This window comes from Syngnathus scovelli, chromosome 12 (assembly GCF_024217435.2).
Source record: "Syngnathus scovelli strain Florida chromosome 12, RoL_Ssco_1.2, whole genome shotgun sequence".
NCBI lineage: Eukaryota > Metazoa > Chordata > Actinopteri > Syngnathiformes > Syngnathidae > Syngnathus > Syngnathus scovelli.
In genome coordinates this window covers 3688688-3705983 of record NC_090858.1, presented here as the reverse complement: position 1 = coordinate 3705983, position 17296 = coordinate 3688688, and the positions used below count along the sequence as shown (strand labels likewise).

At 42.9% G+C, this 17296-nt stretch overlaps 2 protein-coding genes across 8 annotated transcripts in view; both read left to right on the top strand.

Moving 5' to 3' along the window:
* Window positions 1-11859, top strand: part of LOC125978372 (cGMP-dependent protein kinase 1) — a 51783-nt gene extending 39924 nt beyond the window's left edge. For 4 of the 6 annotated variants that reach the window (XM_049735691.2, XM_049735692.2, XM_049735693.2 and 1 more), the window contains 12 exons: window positions 59-153; window positions 4658-4723; window positions 5410-5484; window positions 7735-7831; window positions 7921-8060; window positions 8152-8241; window positions 8594-8735; window positions 8805-8968; window positions 9053-9175; window positions 9240-9302; window positions 9385-9451; window positions 9519-11859. In XM_049735691.2, coding sequence (XP_049591648.1) covers window positions 59-153; window positions 4658-4723; window positions 5410-5484; window positions 7735-7831; window positions 7921-8060; window positions 8152-8241; window positions 8594-8735; window positions 8805-8968; window positions 9053-9175; window positions 9240-9302; window positions 9385-9451; window positions 9519-9617 — 1221 coding nt within the window. In that variant the 3' untranslated portion in view covers window positions 9618-11859. Of the gene's footprint in view, window positions 1-58; window positions 154-190; window positions 1138-4201; window positions 4525-4657; window positions 4724-5409; window positions 5485-7734; window positions 7832-7920; window positions 8061-8151; window positions 8242-8593; window positions 8736-8804; window positions 8969-9052; window positions 9176-9239; window positions 9303-9384; window positions 9452-9518 lie in introns of those variants that run through there. The other 2 variants (XM_049735696.2, XM_049735695.2) reach the window with 2 other exon arrangements.
* A 200-nt stretch (window positions 11860-12059) lies between these two features.
* Window positions 12060-16896, top strand: LOC125978374 (dickkopf-related protein 1). 2 transcript variants are annotated; one of them, XM_049735698.2, is made up of 4 exons: window positions 12060-14128; window positions 14244-14385; window positions 14466-14576; window positions 15465-16896. In XM_049735698.2, the coding sequence occupies exons 1-4, from the start codon at window positions 13946-13948 to the stop codon at window positions 15752-15754; spliced, it is 726 nt and encodes a 241-aa protein (XP_049591655.1). In that variant the 5' UTR covers window positions 12060-13945; the 3' UTR covers window positions 15755-16896. The 2 variants fall into 2 exon arrangements, with proteins under 2 accessions (XP_049591655.1, XP_049591654.1); XM_049735697.2 differs by having other exon boundaries at window positions 14241-14385.
* The last annotated feature ends 400 nt before the right edge of the window (window positions 16897-17296 follow it).

Genomic DNA, 17296 nt, shown 5'->3' with positions numbered 1-17296 from the left:
TAGCCCAGCCCAAATAAATGACATGTTACTTGAAATCCCGCCTGGTTTCTCTGGCTAGGTTAATGTGACCAGGGAGGACTCACCCAACGGAGAGCCTGTGTACCTGCGCAGCCTGGGCAAGGGCGACTGGTTCGGTGAAAAGGCGCTGCAAGGGTACGTTGATGCCTAACGACGCTGCCTCTTCTCATTTCCATCCTCGCTCTGCTTCAATTTCTATCACTGTCAGCTGCTTTCTCTCCAAATTCTGTGTTTATCCTCTCTAATTTGCTATCCATCTTCCGCCTGTCTCTTACGGTAACCTTGTTCGGGTTATTTTTTTTGGGTTGCTCCCCTCATGAAATATGCTCGGGCCAGACAATTGACTTCTGGGTATTTTCCGACTTTCCCTGCCATTTTTTTTCAACATTTCCATTTCAGTGTTTTTTGAAGAATTCTTTGGGTTTGTAAATTTAGTTTTCATTTTTTTGCGCAGTCCTTGAAATATTCTTGTCCCCCCTGCCACCACAGATAAGAAAAAAATATATCCTTGCTCCACTAGCGTGTATAAGACCCATTGTAAGTAAAGTTAAGATACATTTGCCATCTAGTGGTGAATGGTAATATTACAACTTAAAACTACAATCTATTCCTGCATTTATGTTTTTTTTTGTCCGGGTATCAACATCTTCATCTTCACGTATTGTTCATCAGCAAGAACTGGTGAGAAAAAGAACCATATCAGTACATCTGCGGAGAGCTAATTCGAGCACACACACACACACACACACACACACGGCAAAGAGCCAGACTGCGTCTACTCTACTCTTAAGCCTCAAGTCTTCTACAGCCACTGCAGACACACTGAGTCATATCAGAAACACTTTTGTATTTAAGAACACTTAAGAACAATAAATAAAATATGTGGTCTGGCGCAGATGGCCAGAGCCCTGAAAGCGCTTTTTTACTCCGCCGCCTCTTTTGCCTCGTCGAGCTTGTTTGCCTTGATGAGGGGACTGGAGTTGGATGTAAGCAGGCGGCTGTAAAAAGAGGATGTTGCCATCTTCTGGTCAGTCGTGTCACTGCTAAAACAAACTCATGAGCAGGAAATAATCACTTTGAAGACGTACTTTTTGATAGGATGAGACACATTAAGAAAAGGTCAGTATTTTATCGACTATCCTTCTTCAGACTACGATTCAACGCTGTATTTCCACATGTTAACCCCTCGACTGCTTGCTCGCATATGGAGACAGCCGGTGTGGTGCAGATGGCCTGATTTCGGCCATATGTTACCGACTAATGACGCAATGAAAGATTACGTGGGCAACATGAGTGACAAGGATAGGTCGGATCTTGGTCCAAATTGAAATCGGACCCAGAGCCCGACAGCTTGTTAATGGATCTGGCATCTGTGCTACCATTAAAATAAGATATGACATGTGCGAAAGTCTTAACTGTCTTATGTGATTTATTTATTTTTTAAATAACAGCTAGTCTTCCATTTTGATTTGAAGCAGCCATTTTAGTGAGTCACTTTGTAGGTGTTCTTCAATGACAATTTTTTTTATTTGATTATGGTTCACCAGGAGAGTACTGAAACACAATGAGCAGATTTACATTTGAAATGTTTTCCCAGAATGCAATTTCAAAGATCATCTCACCGTTTGTTTATTCACGCAACTTCATCCGCGCGCCACAATGAGGATGCTGTTGTTATTATCTTTTATTGCGTCCCTTTTGTCCGCCGCGTCGTCTTGTGCCGGCCGAGCTTTGATGACTGCGTCTCGTCCAAATGTAAATGACGGCCGATGGCGGCCATCTTGCAAGGTAGGCTTTTGATCAGAGGGCTCGCAGAATAGCCGCTTCCCCCCTTCGGCTCTAATTAGAAAGTTAACTACGTGTTGGTGTATGAAAGCCAACAGCCCCCCCTCCCTCAAAGGTTTCTCTTGTCTTTGCAATGCCGTCCTTTCATCCGCGAGGAGAACATGTTTACAAATCAAAGCGAGTTCTCCTGCTAATGGAGACGGCATGTATGCGATTTTAAGCCGCGCAGTGATTAGGTTACATGATTTGTTGTTTTTTTGAAAGGTCTTACATGTAGAATGGCAGGAATGCCATATGGATGTCATCTGACTGTTGTTTGGATGTCACTAACACCATGTCAAGAGGTGTGAACTTCTTGAGATAAGGTGATTATCCCTCAACAGCCTGTGCAAGGATCACCTTGACCTCTGGGGGTGCTGTTGTGTATTTTTTGTGAAGTGTGAACAAAATGCACAACACCCCTTAATAGAGTCAAACTAGCAAAAACAACCTGTTATGTCATTGTGCTTCTTCACCTTAGCAGTGACAGAAGAAAAATCTGAAATCAGCAGCAGCTTGTCAGCGTTACCCATGGGCCCGGACTTTATTTTCAGAATCGAGAGGCTGAAGGAATCGAGGGATGAAGCGGGGTTAGCTCCGTCAAGCATTTCAAGCCAGCTCAGGCTTTAGCGCCAAATTCTCAACATGTGAAATACCCTCGTAAGCACCTGTCGGTCGGAGTTCTCAAATGCGTCTCCGACTTTTGACATCAGGGAGAAATAAAAAGAGCGCTGGAATCAATTCAGTCCATTTCTGAGGCTTTCACTGCCATGTCCTTATCGTGGTTTCCTTGCTCTCTGTCTTTTAGTACCACTCAACAGTTGCTTTCAATTTTACTGTTAAATCAACAAGATGCAGTAAATGTTAAATGGAATGTACTTTTATAGCGCTTTACCTCCAACATATTGTGCCCAAAGCGCTTTTCAAAGCCTCACATGGCTAGCTAGCTAGCTAGCTCACTATCTGGCTATTGAACTAGGCAGCTACGTATTTTGCTAGCTAGCTAGATAGATGGATGCTTTTCTTCTGCTTCCATTGTGTTTTCCCATCCTGCGAGAGGTCCTTAACCGTCTCGGTATTTGGCAGTGGAGCGGAGTACAAATCACTTGTTACATTCTCATGTTGCCATTTGGCATCGAGCGAGGCTGCGTGCTCGTCTATTTTTATAACCCTTTTTCCCAGGATACCAGATCGCTGTCAAATTACCAGGTTAATTCCCGCCCCCTTCGACAGTAATCAACACTGCCGGCAACTCCGAAAGAACATTCTTCTCCGCTTTTAGCGTCTGAGCTGGTATATACTGTATGTACGACCCCGGACTGTGTGGTTGTTCTGGGCTAATTAAAAAATCACCTCTTCTATTTTTATTGGCTTAGTGGCTGACTTAAGTGTGCAAATGACGGACCTTGTCGACGCAATGGCATATTATGATTGGGGCAGGGCGACAGGTGTGGCGAGATGCGACGAACCCAAGAGGTCGCTTAGGCCGCATTCATATTTATGTAAACGTTATTTTAATACATGCATCATCTGGCCTTGTTGTGCGTGGTCGTCATGGCGAGTAAGTGACATGCACACAGGGTACTTTCTTGTTTGAGAGCTTATGAACTCATGTAACAGATTGTGAATCGTGACTGCGGAGAAAAATAAAAATGATGCTCAGCACATGGATTGAAATGATATCATGAAAGAGTTGAATCCAAAATTATTTTGGGGATTTTAAATGCAGCTGACTAATGTCATTCAAGGCCGTTTTATTAGCACTGGTGATAATCATGATCATAAATTTGGATAATATAGTTAATGAATTTATGATGGAGTTTTTTTAAAATACACTTTTAGCCTTTGAAATTAAAATCTGACCTCTTCGATTGTCTGCCAAGCACAAGACAGCTTTCTTGTTGTGTCCTTGTCTGGCACATATGTGGCATGAATTAAAAATGAGCCCGCTCCACTTGTAGAGGGGAAACACTTTTTTTTTTTTTTTTTTCAGTTTCTTTGTGAAGTAGAGCGACAACTTGCAGTAGTCGTGTCAAATCACAGCTGGTGCCTTACAAGAATTTTGCTGAAAGCGAAATGAGTTCAATTTTTGTAATTCGCAAAAACTCAACTGGACTCTTTTTTCCACCGTCCATATTTTAGGGGTGCGATCCAAAATGCCTTGCGACATTTTTTTACAGTGATTTGAATAGAACTGGACATGTTCATCCCCAAAAATAAACTTGTCCGTGTTGTCAACTGTTAATACCTCCTTCCTCCTTTCACCTATCAAAACTCACCAGCTGTGACCTTTATTCGGAGCGTATGGGAACACGGAGGGGGGGCAAGGAGGCGTCGGTGCGGCAGGAGGGGGGAGGTAGAGGGAGTTGAAATGGACCATCATTGAAATAGGCTGTCATAAATTGAGCGGAGGCACAGTGAGTGATGGACCGCACGCACTGAAGCGGAGCCGAGCCCCCTTCAAGTGTCCAAATAATCTCCTGACGGGATGTCAGCCCGAGAGTTAGCTTGTCTTTTTTTGCCGCGCATTTTAGTTCGTGTTTTAGCCGAGGACTTGACCGGCGTCGGAGCTCGTTAAATGGATTCTTGGAACACGGACTCGGAGGATTCGTGTGACTGGAGCAACTCGTCGGATGAAGAGTGTCAATCTGATGATGGCTTGGACTTCAAATATGATAATGTGTAATGCCTGATATTTACAGATTATGAGTCATGTGACTCACAGCCACTTTGGGATGACGTTTGATGAGCGATTTAAGTGGAAAGTTCTTACACGGGCTGTTGTGGCTAATTATTTTTTTTTCTCTCTCCATAGGGAGGACATCCGGACCGCAAATGTTATTGCAGCAGAAGCGGTCACCTGTCTCGTCATTGATCGAGAGTGAGTATCGATCAGTTATTGACAACAGATGCTGGCTTCCACCATGTTATGATGCTAAAAGTTGTGTTCCTGGAAACAACAAGTGATGGGACCGCGCAACAAGCTAGCATGGAGGCCTCAAGTGTGTGAAAATATATGACCGTATTTTTTCAACCTTAAGGCACACTTACATTTTTTTAATGATTCTCCTGAAACACATCCGTCTCATTTTCTCTAACCTGGCTTCCCGCCATCTCTTTTTGTGCCGGTCTCATTTGCATGTAAATGTTTTCCCAGACGCTAGAGAAAAGAACCGCTCTGCTTTGACGAGCCGTGCCGAGAGTGTCGGAATTCAGAAGGCGGCACTAAGCGAGCAACCGGGCTGTTTGTTGTTTTGATTGCCGGGGAGCATAACCGTGTTCCTCATGTTTGTTGACCCTGGATGAAGCCGAAAATCCGAGGGAACACTTTATCCGTGTAGTGTTAAGTCTTAGTGGACAAGGTTTTATATTTGTCTTGCACGCAAGTCACAGCTTTGTTGTCAAGTTTTACGGTAATAGCAACACTCACTTTTATGTCGCTTTCGATTAGCTCTGTCTTCACCGAGCGACTCGCCCATGAATATTTTATGATAACTGGCAGCGATTGTTATGACGGTCTGGTCCGCAATAATCACACGCACAAACTGTGCTCCTCTTTTATTGCAGTTCATTTAAGCACCTGATTGGAGGCTTAGAGGACGTATCCAGCAAAGGCCATGAGGATGTTGATGCCAAAGCCAAGTAAGATACTTTCCGTAAAAGCATTCTTAGCCATCGGGCACGGAGTAATTTCTACAAATGTAGCCTGTTTGGTTAAAAATCACATTTAAAAAAAAAAAAAAAAGGCTAATTGCTGAATGTGGACTAAAGGGGTGCTGACATAGAAGGTTCAAAGGTGAAACTGAGCACAACGGGCATGTGGTGCGTTGTTAAAAAAAATAAAAAGTGCTCGCAGAGATATAAACTGCACCCTTAGGTCTGCCGCATAACAACAGATGGTTGAAAAAAAAGAGAAAAATGAAACGGCGACCTGCGACTTGGTGTTGCCGTCGCCATGGAAACAAGAGAATAGCAATACAGGAGTCATAAGGCACCTTCAGCTATGACTTGGGAAAATGTGCGAGAAGCTGCCTTTACAAAGATAACGCTCGGGTTTTGATTAATCCTGACATGGAGGGATGAATATGTATCGTCACATATTCTGAAGCGCAGCAAACTGTATTTGACACCTTTTATGGCGTCAGAATATGAATCGGCAGTTACAAATGAACACAAAGTCGAGCGACCCACCCAAATGCAGCAGTTACTTTTTTCCAATTGTGTTATTTTTCCATTTGAAAATCGTCAATTAAAATTCCAAACTTCTTCCCCGAAGTCCCTTCAGCGCCATTTTTAGCCGGAGTTTCCCCGCTTCCCAAGCATCAGCTCTTTGCTGGAAGTCAAGTCTATCAAAGCTGCGTGGTGAGGAAAGCCTGAATCAGCATCCTGCTGCGATGGTACCACCCCAACCCCCCCAATTGGTTACGTTGTTGTAAAGATGCAGCTGCTCCCCGCTGTTACCGGCGCTTTCCTTCAAAGAATAGAGATGTTGGTTTTGATCAAGTCAGCGGGAGTCTGCGATTACCTCAAATAGAAACCCGCATTGTTTTGCTGTTATGCTGCATGTTTTTTTTATTTCTTATTTTGAAATGTGCTATGTCGTGTTTAGATGTTTTGTGTAACTTTGTTTTTACGTGCACTGGGGGGGCGGGGGGAGTTCAGAATGAACCCAAAATACATTCTAACTTTTACAGGTGAACTTAATTTGACCTTTTCCAAATTTTGGATCGCAAATGTCTGACGACTCGAAAATCTTTCATAATGGAAGCTGAGCGAAACAAAAAGCAGATTACTGTGCACAAAGTTTATTTGGCCTACTCAGGGCGATTGTATTATTCTTATGACCTCATCAGTCCGCCACACTTTTATCACCCACAAGGGTGCCGCTCTATCTGTCGAGGATCATCTTGCCATACAGCACTTTTATTAAAAAAAAAAAAAAAAAAAGCTGTATAACATTACGATGTACCATTCTACCTGCAAATGTGAGATAGTTGACAGCCAAGGGCTAGTTAAAATAAATAAATAAATAAATAAATAAATAAATAAATAAATACACCTTGAATTGACATTTTAACCAGTGGCGCTATGCAGTAACAGAGCAATGTCGCCACCTGCTGGTCACTTGCTGAAACACTAATATTTGCGGTTCGCCTTGGCCTTGAAACTTTAGCACATGTCGTGTCTGTTTACGATTAGTGTAATTGGGTACGCCATCAATCATTTTGGCACTTTGTAATGACACAAAAATGGCCTCTTTTTGAATGATGAGTTTTTCCGGGCTACCCTCCAGATAAAGAAGATTTAAAAAAAAAAAAGAAGAGGAGCTCACGTGTGAATAATCCCTTAAATTCGTTACCAGGTCTACGCGGATAAATAAACAAAACTTGCCTAGGTTACCTCACTGTTTGTAAGAAACACTGAGCTCCGATACCTGTTGGCACAAATTTGGCAGACATTTTTGCTTTGAGCAGTTGCAAAAACGGGTCATGTTCCGAGCGACCCGCAAGAAGACCGAGAAGTACTAAACCCGCTGATCCGGATCCTGATCTGATGAAACTCGATCTGGATTAAACAATAACCCGAAAACACAGGCGGCGTGCGGGGATCAGGGATGGACACGTGGAAACAATTTCTCCATGGGGTCACGCTTAGCGCCAGATGTCCAGCGTTCTTGTCTGAGAACACTTGAGTCTCGTTTTGTGTATTCATCCACTCCGCATCCTCGAGGACATAAATGATAGATTACAGCGAGGTAATCCGCTGAGATTTGCAAACAAATGAAGTCAAAGTTGAAGGTGGATTATCTCGGCTTTCATCTTTCGTTTCATGTCTAATCTCGTTTCTTGTCATGTCCCCGCCGCTTCCCCTCCCTTCCTTATTCAAACGAAGGTATGAAGCCGAGAATGCTTTTTTCTTCAATCTCAATCTGGCTGATTTCAACATCATCGACACTCTTGGGGTTGGCGGCTTTGGTCGTGTGGAGCTGGTAAGAAGGGGAAGGTGAATGACGCCAATGCGGTCGGCTGGCTGCGCATGCTAATGCTCTGTTTTCTCTCTTCCCCCCCATCTCGTAAGGTTCAGCTCAAGAGCGACGAGAACAAAACTTTTGCGATGAAGATCCTCAAGAAGCGGCACATCGTCGACACCAGACAGCAAGAGCACATTCGCTCCGAGAAACTCATCATGCAGGAGGCCCACTCGGATTTTATTGTTCGGTATAATGCGATTTGTCCTTCAAGGCAATTAGTATCTAAATGTCACTCTTGTAACCCGACAGCCATTTTTACTTTACTGTTGTGTTTTCAGACTCTACAGAACGTTCAAAGACAGCAAGTACCTCTACATGCTGATGGAAGCCTGCTTAGGAGGAGAATTGTGGACCATTCTTCGAGACCGGTATGCTTTTTTTTTTTACTACTAAATTATGTTTGTTTAGTTTGTCACGTGATTGCCGATCCTCTCAGAGCAGTTGAGTTCATGTTTACTAACTAAACATTAAACAAAGAGAATCACATATCATATGCCCGCTAGCTTAATGCTAACACATGATTGGAAAAGCCATAGACGCGCTATTTGTATAACAGTCTTATGATTCTATGAGCAACAGATATTTGAACACAAATGGTGAAGCAACACATGCAGACAGACAATATCATACCACCTACAGGCATACATTCTTATTTATACAAATTAACTTTATGTCACAAGGCGGCAGTTATAAGTAAATCTGTTGCTTTGCTCTTCCCAGAGGTTCTTTTGAAGACTCGACCACCAGGTTTTACACAGGCTGCGTGGTGGAGGCCTTCGCCTACCTACATTCCAAAGGTATCATCTACAGAGACCTCAAACCTGAGAACCTTATATTGGATCACAGGGGTTACGCCAAACTGGTAGGAGCTCCTCTCGACGACCAAGGCCCAGATGTTCGTACCATGAACTGAAAAGTGTCTTGTTGCTAGGTGGACTTTGGTTTTGCCAAGAAAATTGGCTTTGGGAAGAAAACGTGGACTTTCTGCGGGACGCCTGAATATGTAGCGCCGGAGATCATCCTAAACAAAGGCCACGACATCTCCGCCGATTACTGGTCACTGGGAATCCTCATGTTCGAGCTCCTGACCGGCAGGTACCAAATTCTTGTGACGTGTCCCATCTTAAAAGAAGCCGAATCTCGTCTTCTCTAATGTTACGCATCCGGCTGTATTCCCAGCCCGCCGTTCTCCGGCCCCGATCCGATGAAGACCTACAACATCATCCTGAGAGGCATCGACATGATCGAATTCCCAAAGAAAATCACCAAAAATGCTGCCAACTTAATCAAAAAGCTATGCAGGTGAGCGTTTCGTTATATTTGACTTGATTTAAGTCGCGTGCCAACTAAGACGTTGTCTTCGCAGGGATAATCCTTCTGAACGACTGGGAAACTTGAAAAATGGTGTCAAAGACATCCAAAAGCACAAGTAAGCAGATGTTCATACCGTGGCTAATGCTAACAGTAGCTTACGATGACATCAAATATGTTTTCGATGTTTCTGCTTGTAGGTGGTTTGAGGGCTTTAACTGGGAGGGCTTGAAGAAGGGGACTCTGACACCACCCATCATCCCCAACGTAAGTTTTTTCAGAGCTATGGTTATATATTATTTCTGTCGTATAACATCTCGGTCTCCCTCGTCAGGTCACATCAGCGGTCGACACGAGTAACTTCGACAGCTTCCCGGAAGACAACGAGGACCCGCCGCCTGACGACAATTCGGGTTGGGATGTTGATTTCTGAAGTTCTCCTTCAAGCAGCCCCCCCTAGTGGAACCAAAAGAAACTCTTCTTTGGTTGGTATGGAGGCCATGCAGTGGTCGTGGCTAACTGGTATAAAGATCACAAAAATCAGATATGGAGAAGAAGTAGATTTAACGGATGGCGAGCGGTCACCGATATGCCTTTATTTCACTGTGGCCCCGGATCAAGCATTTATAGTGGGACAGCTGTAGCACACGTTCGGTGTTGTCTTACACTCGGCTCGAAGGCGGAGAAAGTGCAGGGATACACACGTGCGCCAGCGCACAAAAACATGGCCGCTGACCGAGCCCACGTCCCCCCCCCCCATGTGATGGGCCGGCGTACGTTTTTATGTTTTAGGATAAATAAGCGCGTGGAAATGTGAAATGCTCTGTTCCGATCATCGCTTTTCCCGTCGTACAACAAGTGCTCTCGACTAAGCTGAATGTCACCGATTGCCGCATTACATAGCATTGAACATTTTCAAGGAGACGTATTATGCACGTTTTTTTTTTTGCCTCTAAAAAGTTCTGAGGTGTCTTAAAAAAGGAAAGGACACAGCACACTTGATTGACAATTGCTCTGTTTTGGGTTAAAGGTGAATAGATTTTGATAGCAGGGTTAAGGCGTTTCGACAAAGCCAAGGCTACTCAGCGTTGACGCCTGAACGCCTCCCGCAACAAATCCAGCGACTATTTGTCGTGTTATTGGAGATTTATGGGGACTCCGAGACTCCAAAGCTGAAGTCCACCCCTTCATGTCCAGACTGAATAACTAGTGCTTGCACAAAATCATGTCTGGCTAATTCAACCAAATTTCATTTTTTATTTTGAAAAGGGACAGTGCATTAATTAACATTTTTGAGTTAGCTTAAGTTATCTTAAGACCAGGTCGTTTTTTTGTCATTTGTGGGAGCAGCACTTCATCTCCAAGCCACCAAATTAGACTTTGTCAATTAGTATAGTAGAGCCGATATATCTTAACCCCGCCCCCTTTTCCATGTCAACAACTTTGCGATAAGTGTACTCTGGTTTTTAAGCTAACTCAGCTAGCATTTTTAGCTAATGCTACTCTATTCTGTGCTAACACCAACTTCCATAATATGTCCCTTTTAAGATACATTGTGAACACAAAAAAGTACAAAAAATGTGTGCAGTCTAAGAAAGGAGACTCTCCAAGTGCCCTGTTTCAGATGTCAACCAACACGCAGCTGTATATTTATATTTCCATGTGTCATCAATTATGCACTCTTAACGCTTTTATTTTTCGGCTTCCCCGTTTGACAAATCCTGAGCTATTGTTTGGACCTCCATTGCGCCTGTACAGCTCTAACTGTGAACACGCTGTCAATGTCTTTGGTGCTGTACTTGATTCATGACCACAAAAAAGAGACGGTGACATGACAGTACTGTTTGGTTAGATTGTTTTGTTTTTCGGATTGTTGGGGTTTTTTTTGTACAGTAATTCCTCTCCTTTCCTGTGCTTGGTTTTCGTTCCGATTTGATATTTTGTATTTTCTCCCATGGCATCTGCACGATGTTCAAATGGTTTTGAAGGCATCACCTTGTCACCTCTCACGCAACGACAGTCAAGAGCATAAAGTGTAAGTGCCTTAAATCAACGGCATACAAATCATCGTCACAAGGCCTTTTTGATGCTGCATGAACACAACTGAAAAGTGCACCTGATCGTAAAGATCATTTCTTGACGTACAGGAATTTAAAAAAAAAAAAACTATCCATCACATACGACTTGCAATGACATGCTTTTCACGTCACTATGAAATCTCACACATCCTGAAAGCAGGAATGACTTGCAGTTGTAAATTTTTGTTTTCATATTTGCGTCATGTCATACAGTTCATAACAACCATGTTGAAGGAAGAAGACTGAAAAAGGCAAGTAGTTAAGATGATTATGCCCTCGTGCTCACTTGTCAATGCTTTTGCAGATCCCGCATTAAAATGATCAAGAGGAATACACAAGCTGTGCCATTTGATACGAAAATAAATGATAGGCGTGTTTATTTATTAGTAGTCATTTTAAAATATATATATACTGAATTCAATGTTTTTTAATGCAGGTTTATCAGAAACATTGAAAAGTGAGTGGATTCATATCATATTTGGACCATCATGTTGCCAGATATTTTGCCTTGTGTTTTTGTTTAGTTTCGTTGTTGTAAATTAATTTTGCAAAGTGCCACGTGTATGATTATTTTGAATTATAGACTTCAAAAAATTATCCATCTCTGTGTTTTTATTTAAAAACACGTTCCCGCACCAAATGGCAGTAATTTAATTTGTGTGAGGCTGACAATTTGTTGAGTGGCCACATGAGGGCGCTGCAGTCAAATGACAGTCTTTTCCTACCACGAAACTCCTTCAAAAAAGCCTCCAATACGCCGGCTAATAAATGAGAATATCCGCAAGCATGACCCTGACAAGGTCTTCTGAGCCTCCATGATCCAAAACGTAGTTTTGACTCGTACTGTGTATGAGTCATATGTCATATTCCTCGATTTAAGCTTATTATTCGCTTGAATTGTCTAGTTTTGGTGGAGGTGACAACAGGTTGACACGTCATTGGAGATGAAAGGGCAATGATGGTGCTTCAAAGGGGCTCCGTACAAAAAAAAAACGTGCAGCTAAAAGCTTCACTTCAAAAGCTTTACTGCAATTAAACTCCACCAAAGTGTTTTCGTGAAGCTTTGTCAAGTATTTGGAACTCATTTAGATCTTCGTGGTTATCGTTCACGTCAAAGACCGTACCAACATGGCGTCGTGTCACGCGTATTGACACACGAAGAAGAAGCTCAAGGTAAGTAAACAAAGCTGGCTCGTAGATTTCCTGTCAAATACATATTTCAGAAGCTTTTAGGACAGCTAGGATAAAGATTCAGGGGGGGTCGAGTGGTGTCCTTTCATCTCCAAAGTGTCAGTCAAGCCTGAAAGGACTCGCCACGGAAGTCTATTAATTCGGTCAACTCTTCACACCCCTTAATGGTCTTCTTGCATATCCTACACATTCATGTCCGCCCCTTGGTGTCATCGCAGGGGGGGGACAATTGCCCCTACCTTTCGCAAATAAGGGGATCAAATGAAGAGTTAATCGGCCTCAGAAGTCGCTTGAATGTCAAAGGACATGACGGAATTAGCTCCTACAAAGACACAAAACATTTGTTTTTCTCGACATAGGATGAAATAAAATGCAAAGTCTTTAAAGCAGAGATGTAAATAGATAATATTTCTGTGTATTCAGCAGATTTTTTTTTCTGAAACATCACAGCTCTGAATTACAATGCATGTTATTTTTTGTGGTATGCAAGAAGTTTATAGGGCTTTATCAATGAAAATGTCAAAAAGCTAACGTGGGAATAAGAAATTGCTTTTAGGGACACCAAAAGCCATCTCTGATTGAAATTTGCTATTTACCATTGTTGTTTGGAGGACAAGCAAAAACAAATAGGTGGAAATGAATGTATTTGTAACCTTGTGACAGAACGTACACCTTAGGATGCTTAAAAATGCATTTGAATAAGATTATTTTTCAAAGGAAAAGGAAGAATGTGAAAAGATGATATTGGTATTTTTATTGAGCTTGATTCTACTAAAATCATGAATGCATAATTGAATTGAAAACTATGTTTTAGTTGAAGTAGATATTTGAATAACATTTTGAAATCTAACTTTTAAAATGAAGAAACAAGTGGTTGAAGATTGTTTGATGGTAAAATGTGTAAAAGATGAAAAATCTCTCTGCCTATCTGCTGATCTTTCAATCGATCATATATCTAAGCACATCTGATCATTTTATGATCTAGTTTGGATATGTGGTTTGCTTTCTGTGATCACATTTAAAGTGGCCTACAAATCCAAATAGCCTAAACTTGACGACTCTAGATGATTTCTAATGACGTTTGCATGGCAAGCTCCTTGTTGACTTGGATGTCTGCTGCAGGAGACTTTCAAAAGTCCTCATCTTCTCTTAAGCTTTATTTGCGCACTGACCTCTCAACGCATCAGACAGACTTAACAGGTCGTTATCATTAGCCAAACACGGAGTCTCAACAGATGAGCGTTTTCCGTGCAACTCTTTGAAATTCCACCCTTCGTCTTTGTTGTGCCCTGTGAGGGGGCGGGAAGACAAGCAGGTCCGCGTGTATAAAAGCATCAAGCTGCCACTTGTGGCGACACTGGAGACGTGCCTACACACGAGATACAGACGCTCCTCAGGAAAACTTTCTTCTAGGAAATTCCTTGACCCATTTATTGGACATCCATATTTTGCTCTCACGAACAAACCTTAAAAAAAAAAAACGGATCCAGTCATGTTGATGCGATGCGCCGCGCGTTGCGTCCTACCGGTTTGGCTCTCGCTGCTTGGATACGTTTACGCGGGGCCGATCGTCCTCAACTCCAACGCAATTAAGAACTTCGTAACTGTCAGCCCAAGTCCGCGCACCTCATCGCCTGGCAGCGTGGGACACAAATTTCCCGTGGACGCCTTGCAGGTACGCTGCCTTTCCTTTTGCGTGACAGAATTCGAGCGCGTAAACATTCCATTGCGTAAAAGTTAGCGTGCGCAATGCTCGTACTTTAACGGCTCCCCCGTTGCTTCCCTAGCAGTCAGGTGTCTGCACGGACGACGACGACTGCGGCGAGGAGGACTTCTGCAATGACGCCCGGAGTGTGTGTCAGCCGTGCCGCAAGAACCGGAAGCGTTGCGCACGGGACTCCATGTGTTGCTCCGGGACCCGCTGCAGCAACGGTAAGCACCCACCAAAAAAAAAAAAAAAAGTCTCTCAACGTCTCCCTTCTTGTGAACTGATTTTCTCTTGTCCTCTCCAGGTGTTTGCCAGACGAATGACATTGATGGGCCAGGTTGGCATTTACACAACGACACCAAGGAGCACCATACCACGAAGCCCCTCACTATCCTTGAAGCTCATACAGTAAAAGGTAATTATATTTAAAAAAAAAAAAAAAATGCTATCTTCTTTAGTGGTTGGGTTCTTCAAATGGTTTTATTGGATGGGCTTGTTTTATTTTTTGTGTTACACTGTTTACTGAAAGTGTCACCTTGTATTTGCTTTTTCTAAAAAAAAGTGCTTCGTTGTTCCTGCCAACTTGCTATATGTTAATTAGTTGCTGATGTTTTTTCAAAACTTTTTTCAAAGCTCACCTATTTGCTGTAGTTGTGCTCAGGTTAGCAAATATATAAGCAGTGCTTTGACGCCATCTTCCAACAGCTACAATTTTAAGCCTTGTTTGAGGCTCATAGATTTTTTGCTAGCCCTGTGGATCCCTCATATTAGTAGTTCATAAACTTGTCGACATTATTTTGGAGCCTCTGTAATTTAAAACAAAACAAAACAAAAATAACTCACCTATTTGCAGTTTGGGGGCTCAGGCCAGATAATGATCAAAACACAGATGCTTTAGTAGCATCAACTCTGTGTAGAAACATTTGATACATTTGCCTCAAGGATGTTTTAGCGCACTATCCGTCAACATTCACTGAAATTGTTTTTGTCTTTGCTATTGTTGTGGACAAGCACTGATTGTTTTTGAAGTTATTGCTTTGGTATCTTGGTGGCAAGGAACTTCTAGATCAGTCTTTAGTTAGTCCTTTACCACCATCTTGTGGCCTGTCTAGGATTTTAGATGGGTTTCAATTGTGCTTTGTCACCTAAATTATTTAAAAAAACAACAACAACTTGCTCATTTTGTCACGCCAAAGCCTTGTCTAATATAAAAGTATTGCTTTGGCGCTGTCATGTGGCACCTACAGGAAATTCTTGGCTTTTCTTCCCATTATCATCTGACATATTTGGTTCTCCTTCCAAGGTCAGGAAGGGGACACGTGCCTTCGCTCGGCCGACTGCTCGGAGGGCCTGTGCTGTGCCCGCCACTTCTGGTCTCGCATCTGCAAGCCGGTGCTGAGCGAGGGCCAGGTGTGCACGCGCCACCGCCGCAAGGGCACCCACGGCCTGGAGCTCTTCCAACGCTGCGACTGCGGCGACGGCCTGGCGTGCAGGCCCGAGAGAGGCGAGCGGGAGCATCAGCAGCAACAACAACAGCAGCACGCCGTCAGCAGGACGTCGGCCCGGAACCTACACACCTGTCAGAGACGCTGACGTGCGCACCCACACATACACACACAGGTCACAGACACTGACACACACACACACACACACACACACGCATATGCCATCACCCAAGACTTTCTTTCCTGCCAACGCTGCTGACAGCGAGACAGCGCCAGGAAGTAAAGATGCGCTTCCTGAGAAAAGTGATATACCCGCACAGATGATGGACTTGCCTGTGAATGGATGAGAGGGGATGTAGAAGGGAGGGGGAGGAGGGGGGTCCAGATCAATTGTCCATGGTGGTTAATGGCAGAGCTGTTTTTTTTGTTTCTGTTTTTATGGAACTTGAAGCCTCGGTTATTGCAGTAAATTACTGTATTGTGAATGACGGCTGGGGAACCTACCTACCAGAGAATTTAAGTGCAGCAAACATTTAACACACAAATAATATATATAATAAAAGCGGGAATGTTTGTCACAAGGGGATACAGACTCAACTAAAATCATACCACAAATTAGAATCTGAGATGGCTTTTCATGTCCCGAAGTGTAATTTTGAGCTGAAATATACATTTTTTTTGTTTAGCATGGATTTTACCATGCGTTGTAATTTATAACTATGAAGTTTCACAAAAAAAACATCCACCTGTTGCTGACCCTAACCTTTAATTCATAAATATTATATTGTGATGTGCTGGAAAAAAAAAAATGAGGGCAGACCCGAAAATATTTACATGCATCTCTGATTAATAGAATTTTACGCCTGCAATATGCTCGAATCACATTTGAACTTATTAAAACAGACATTTCCAAATATTCCTTAGCACCTGTTTTCACTCGTATTGCCGATCAAAAAACATCACTTGGTGGAAAAAAGATACCCAGATCAAATTTCTTTGTCATTCCTAGTTAAATTTTACCCTGACACCAAACAAAAGCAGATTAAGCAACAAACCACAACTTAGCTTAATGCTAACATATAATGCAAAACGCCATAGACAGGTTCATGAAATTAGCATCGGTTTTCCCAAAAAGGTTCCTCAGCCTGGTTGTAAATAGTACTCTTAGTTGAGCTCAAGTATTATAACAACATGGTGCCGCATGCATTGTAAATGTGTTACATATTGTTTTGTAAGAAATCTATATTGAGAGTGTGAATGTTTTATTAAACACTACTCTTAATAACCTCACTTGTCGCTGACCTATTTATTGACATAGTTTGAGGCGCCAACATTTTTTCGGCGGTGGTGGCCAGAGGAGGAGGGGGAGGGAGGGGGGGTGAACAATTACCAGTGCTGTTGTTTAACACGTCGCGCCATTTCTCACAAATCAGCGGGTTGAGAGCAAGCGCATGGTTGGAATACTTTGGCCGTGCGCGCCACACCAACTCATTACCCACAAATGACTAAGATATGCACACACAGAAAAAAAAAAATACTTTTAATGAGGCATTACTGGATCAGCCCCCAGCCAGCGTGCCACATCCTGCTATGGAGGAGGGCATGTCATTAGATGAACATTAAAAACAAGACAGGGTGCTGACATATCAAATGGTAAGCGCAGAGCGGTAATAACAAAGTATCGGCCGAG

Excerpts from the sequence above, each read along its gene's own strand:
- LOC125978374 (XM_049735697.2), top strand. The coding sequence starts at position 13,946 with ATGTTGATGCGATGCGCCGCGCGTTGCGTCCTACCGGTTTGGCTCTCG. Across the intron at positions 14,129-14,240 it reads TTCCCGTGGACGCCTTGCAG|CAGTCAGGTGTCTGCACGGA; the intron begins GTACGCTGCCTT and ends TTGCTTCCCTAG. Across the intron at positions 14,577-15,464 it reads TGAAGCTCATACAGTAAAAG|GTCAGGAAGGGGACACGTGC; the intron begins GTAATTATATTT and ends TCTCCTTCCAAG.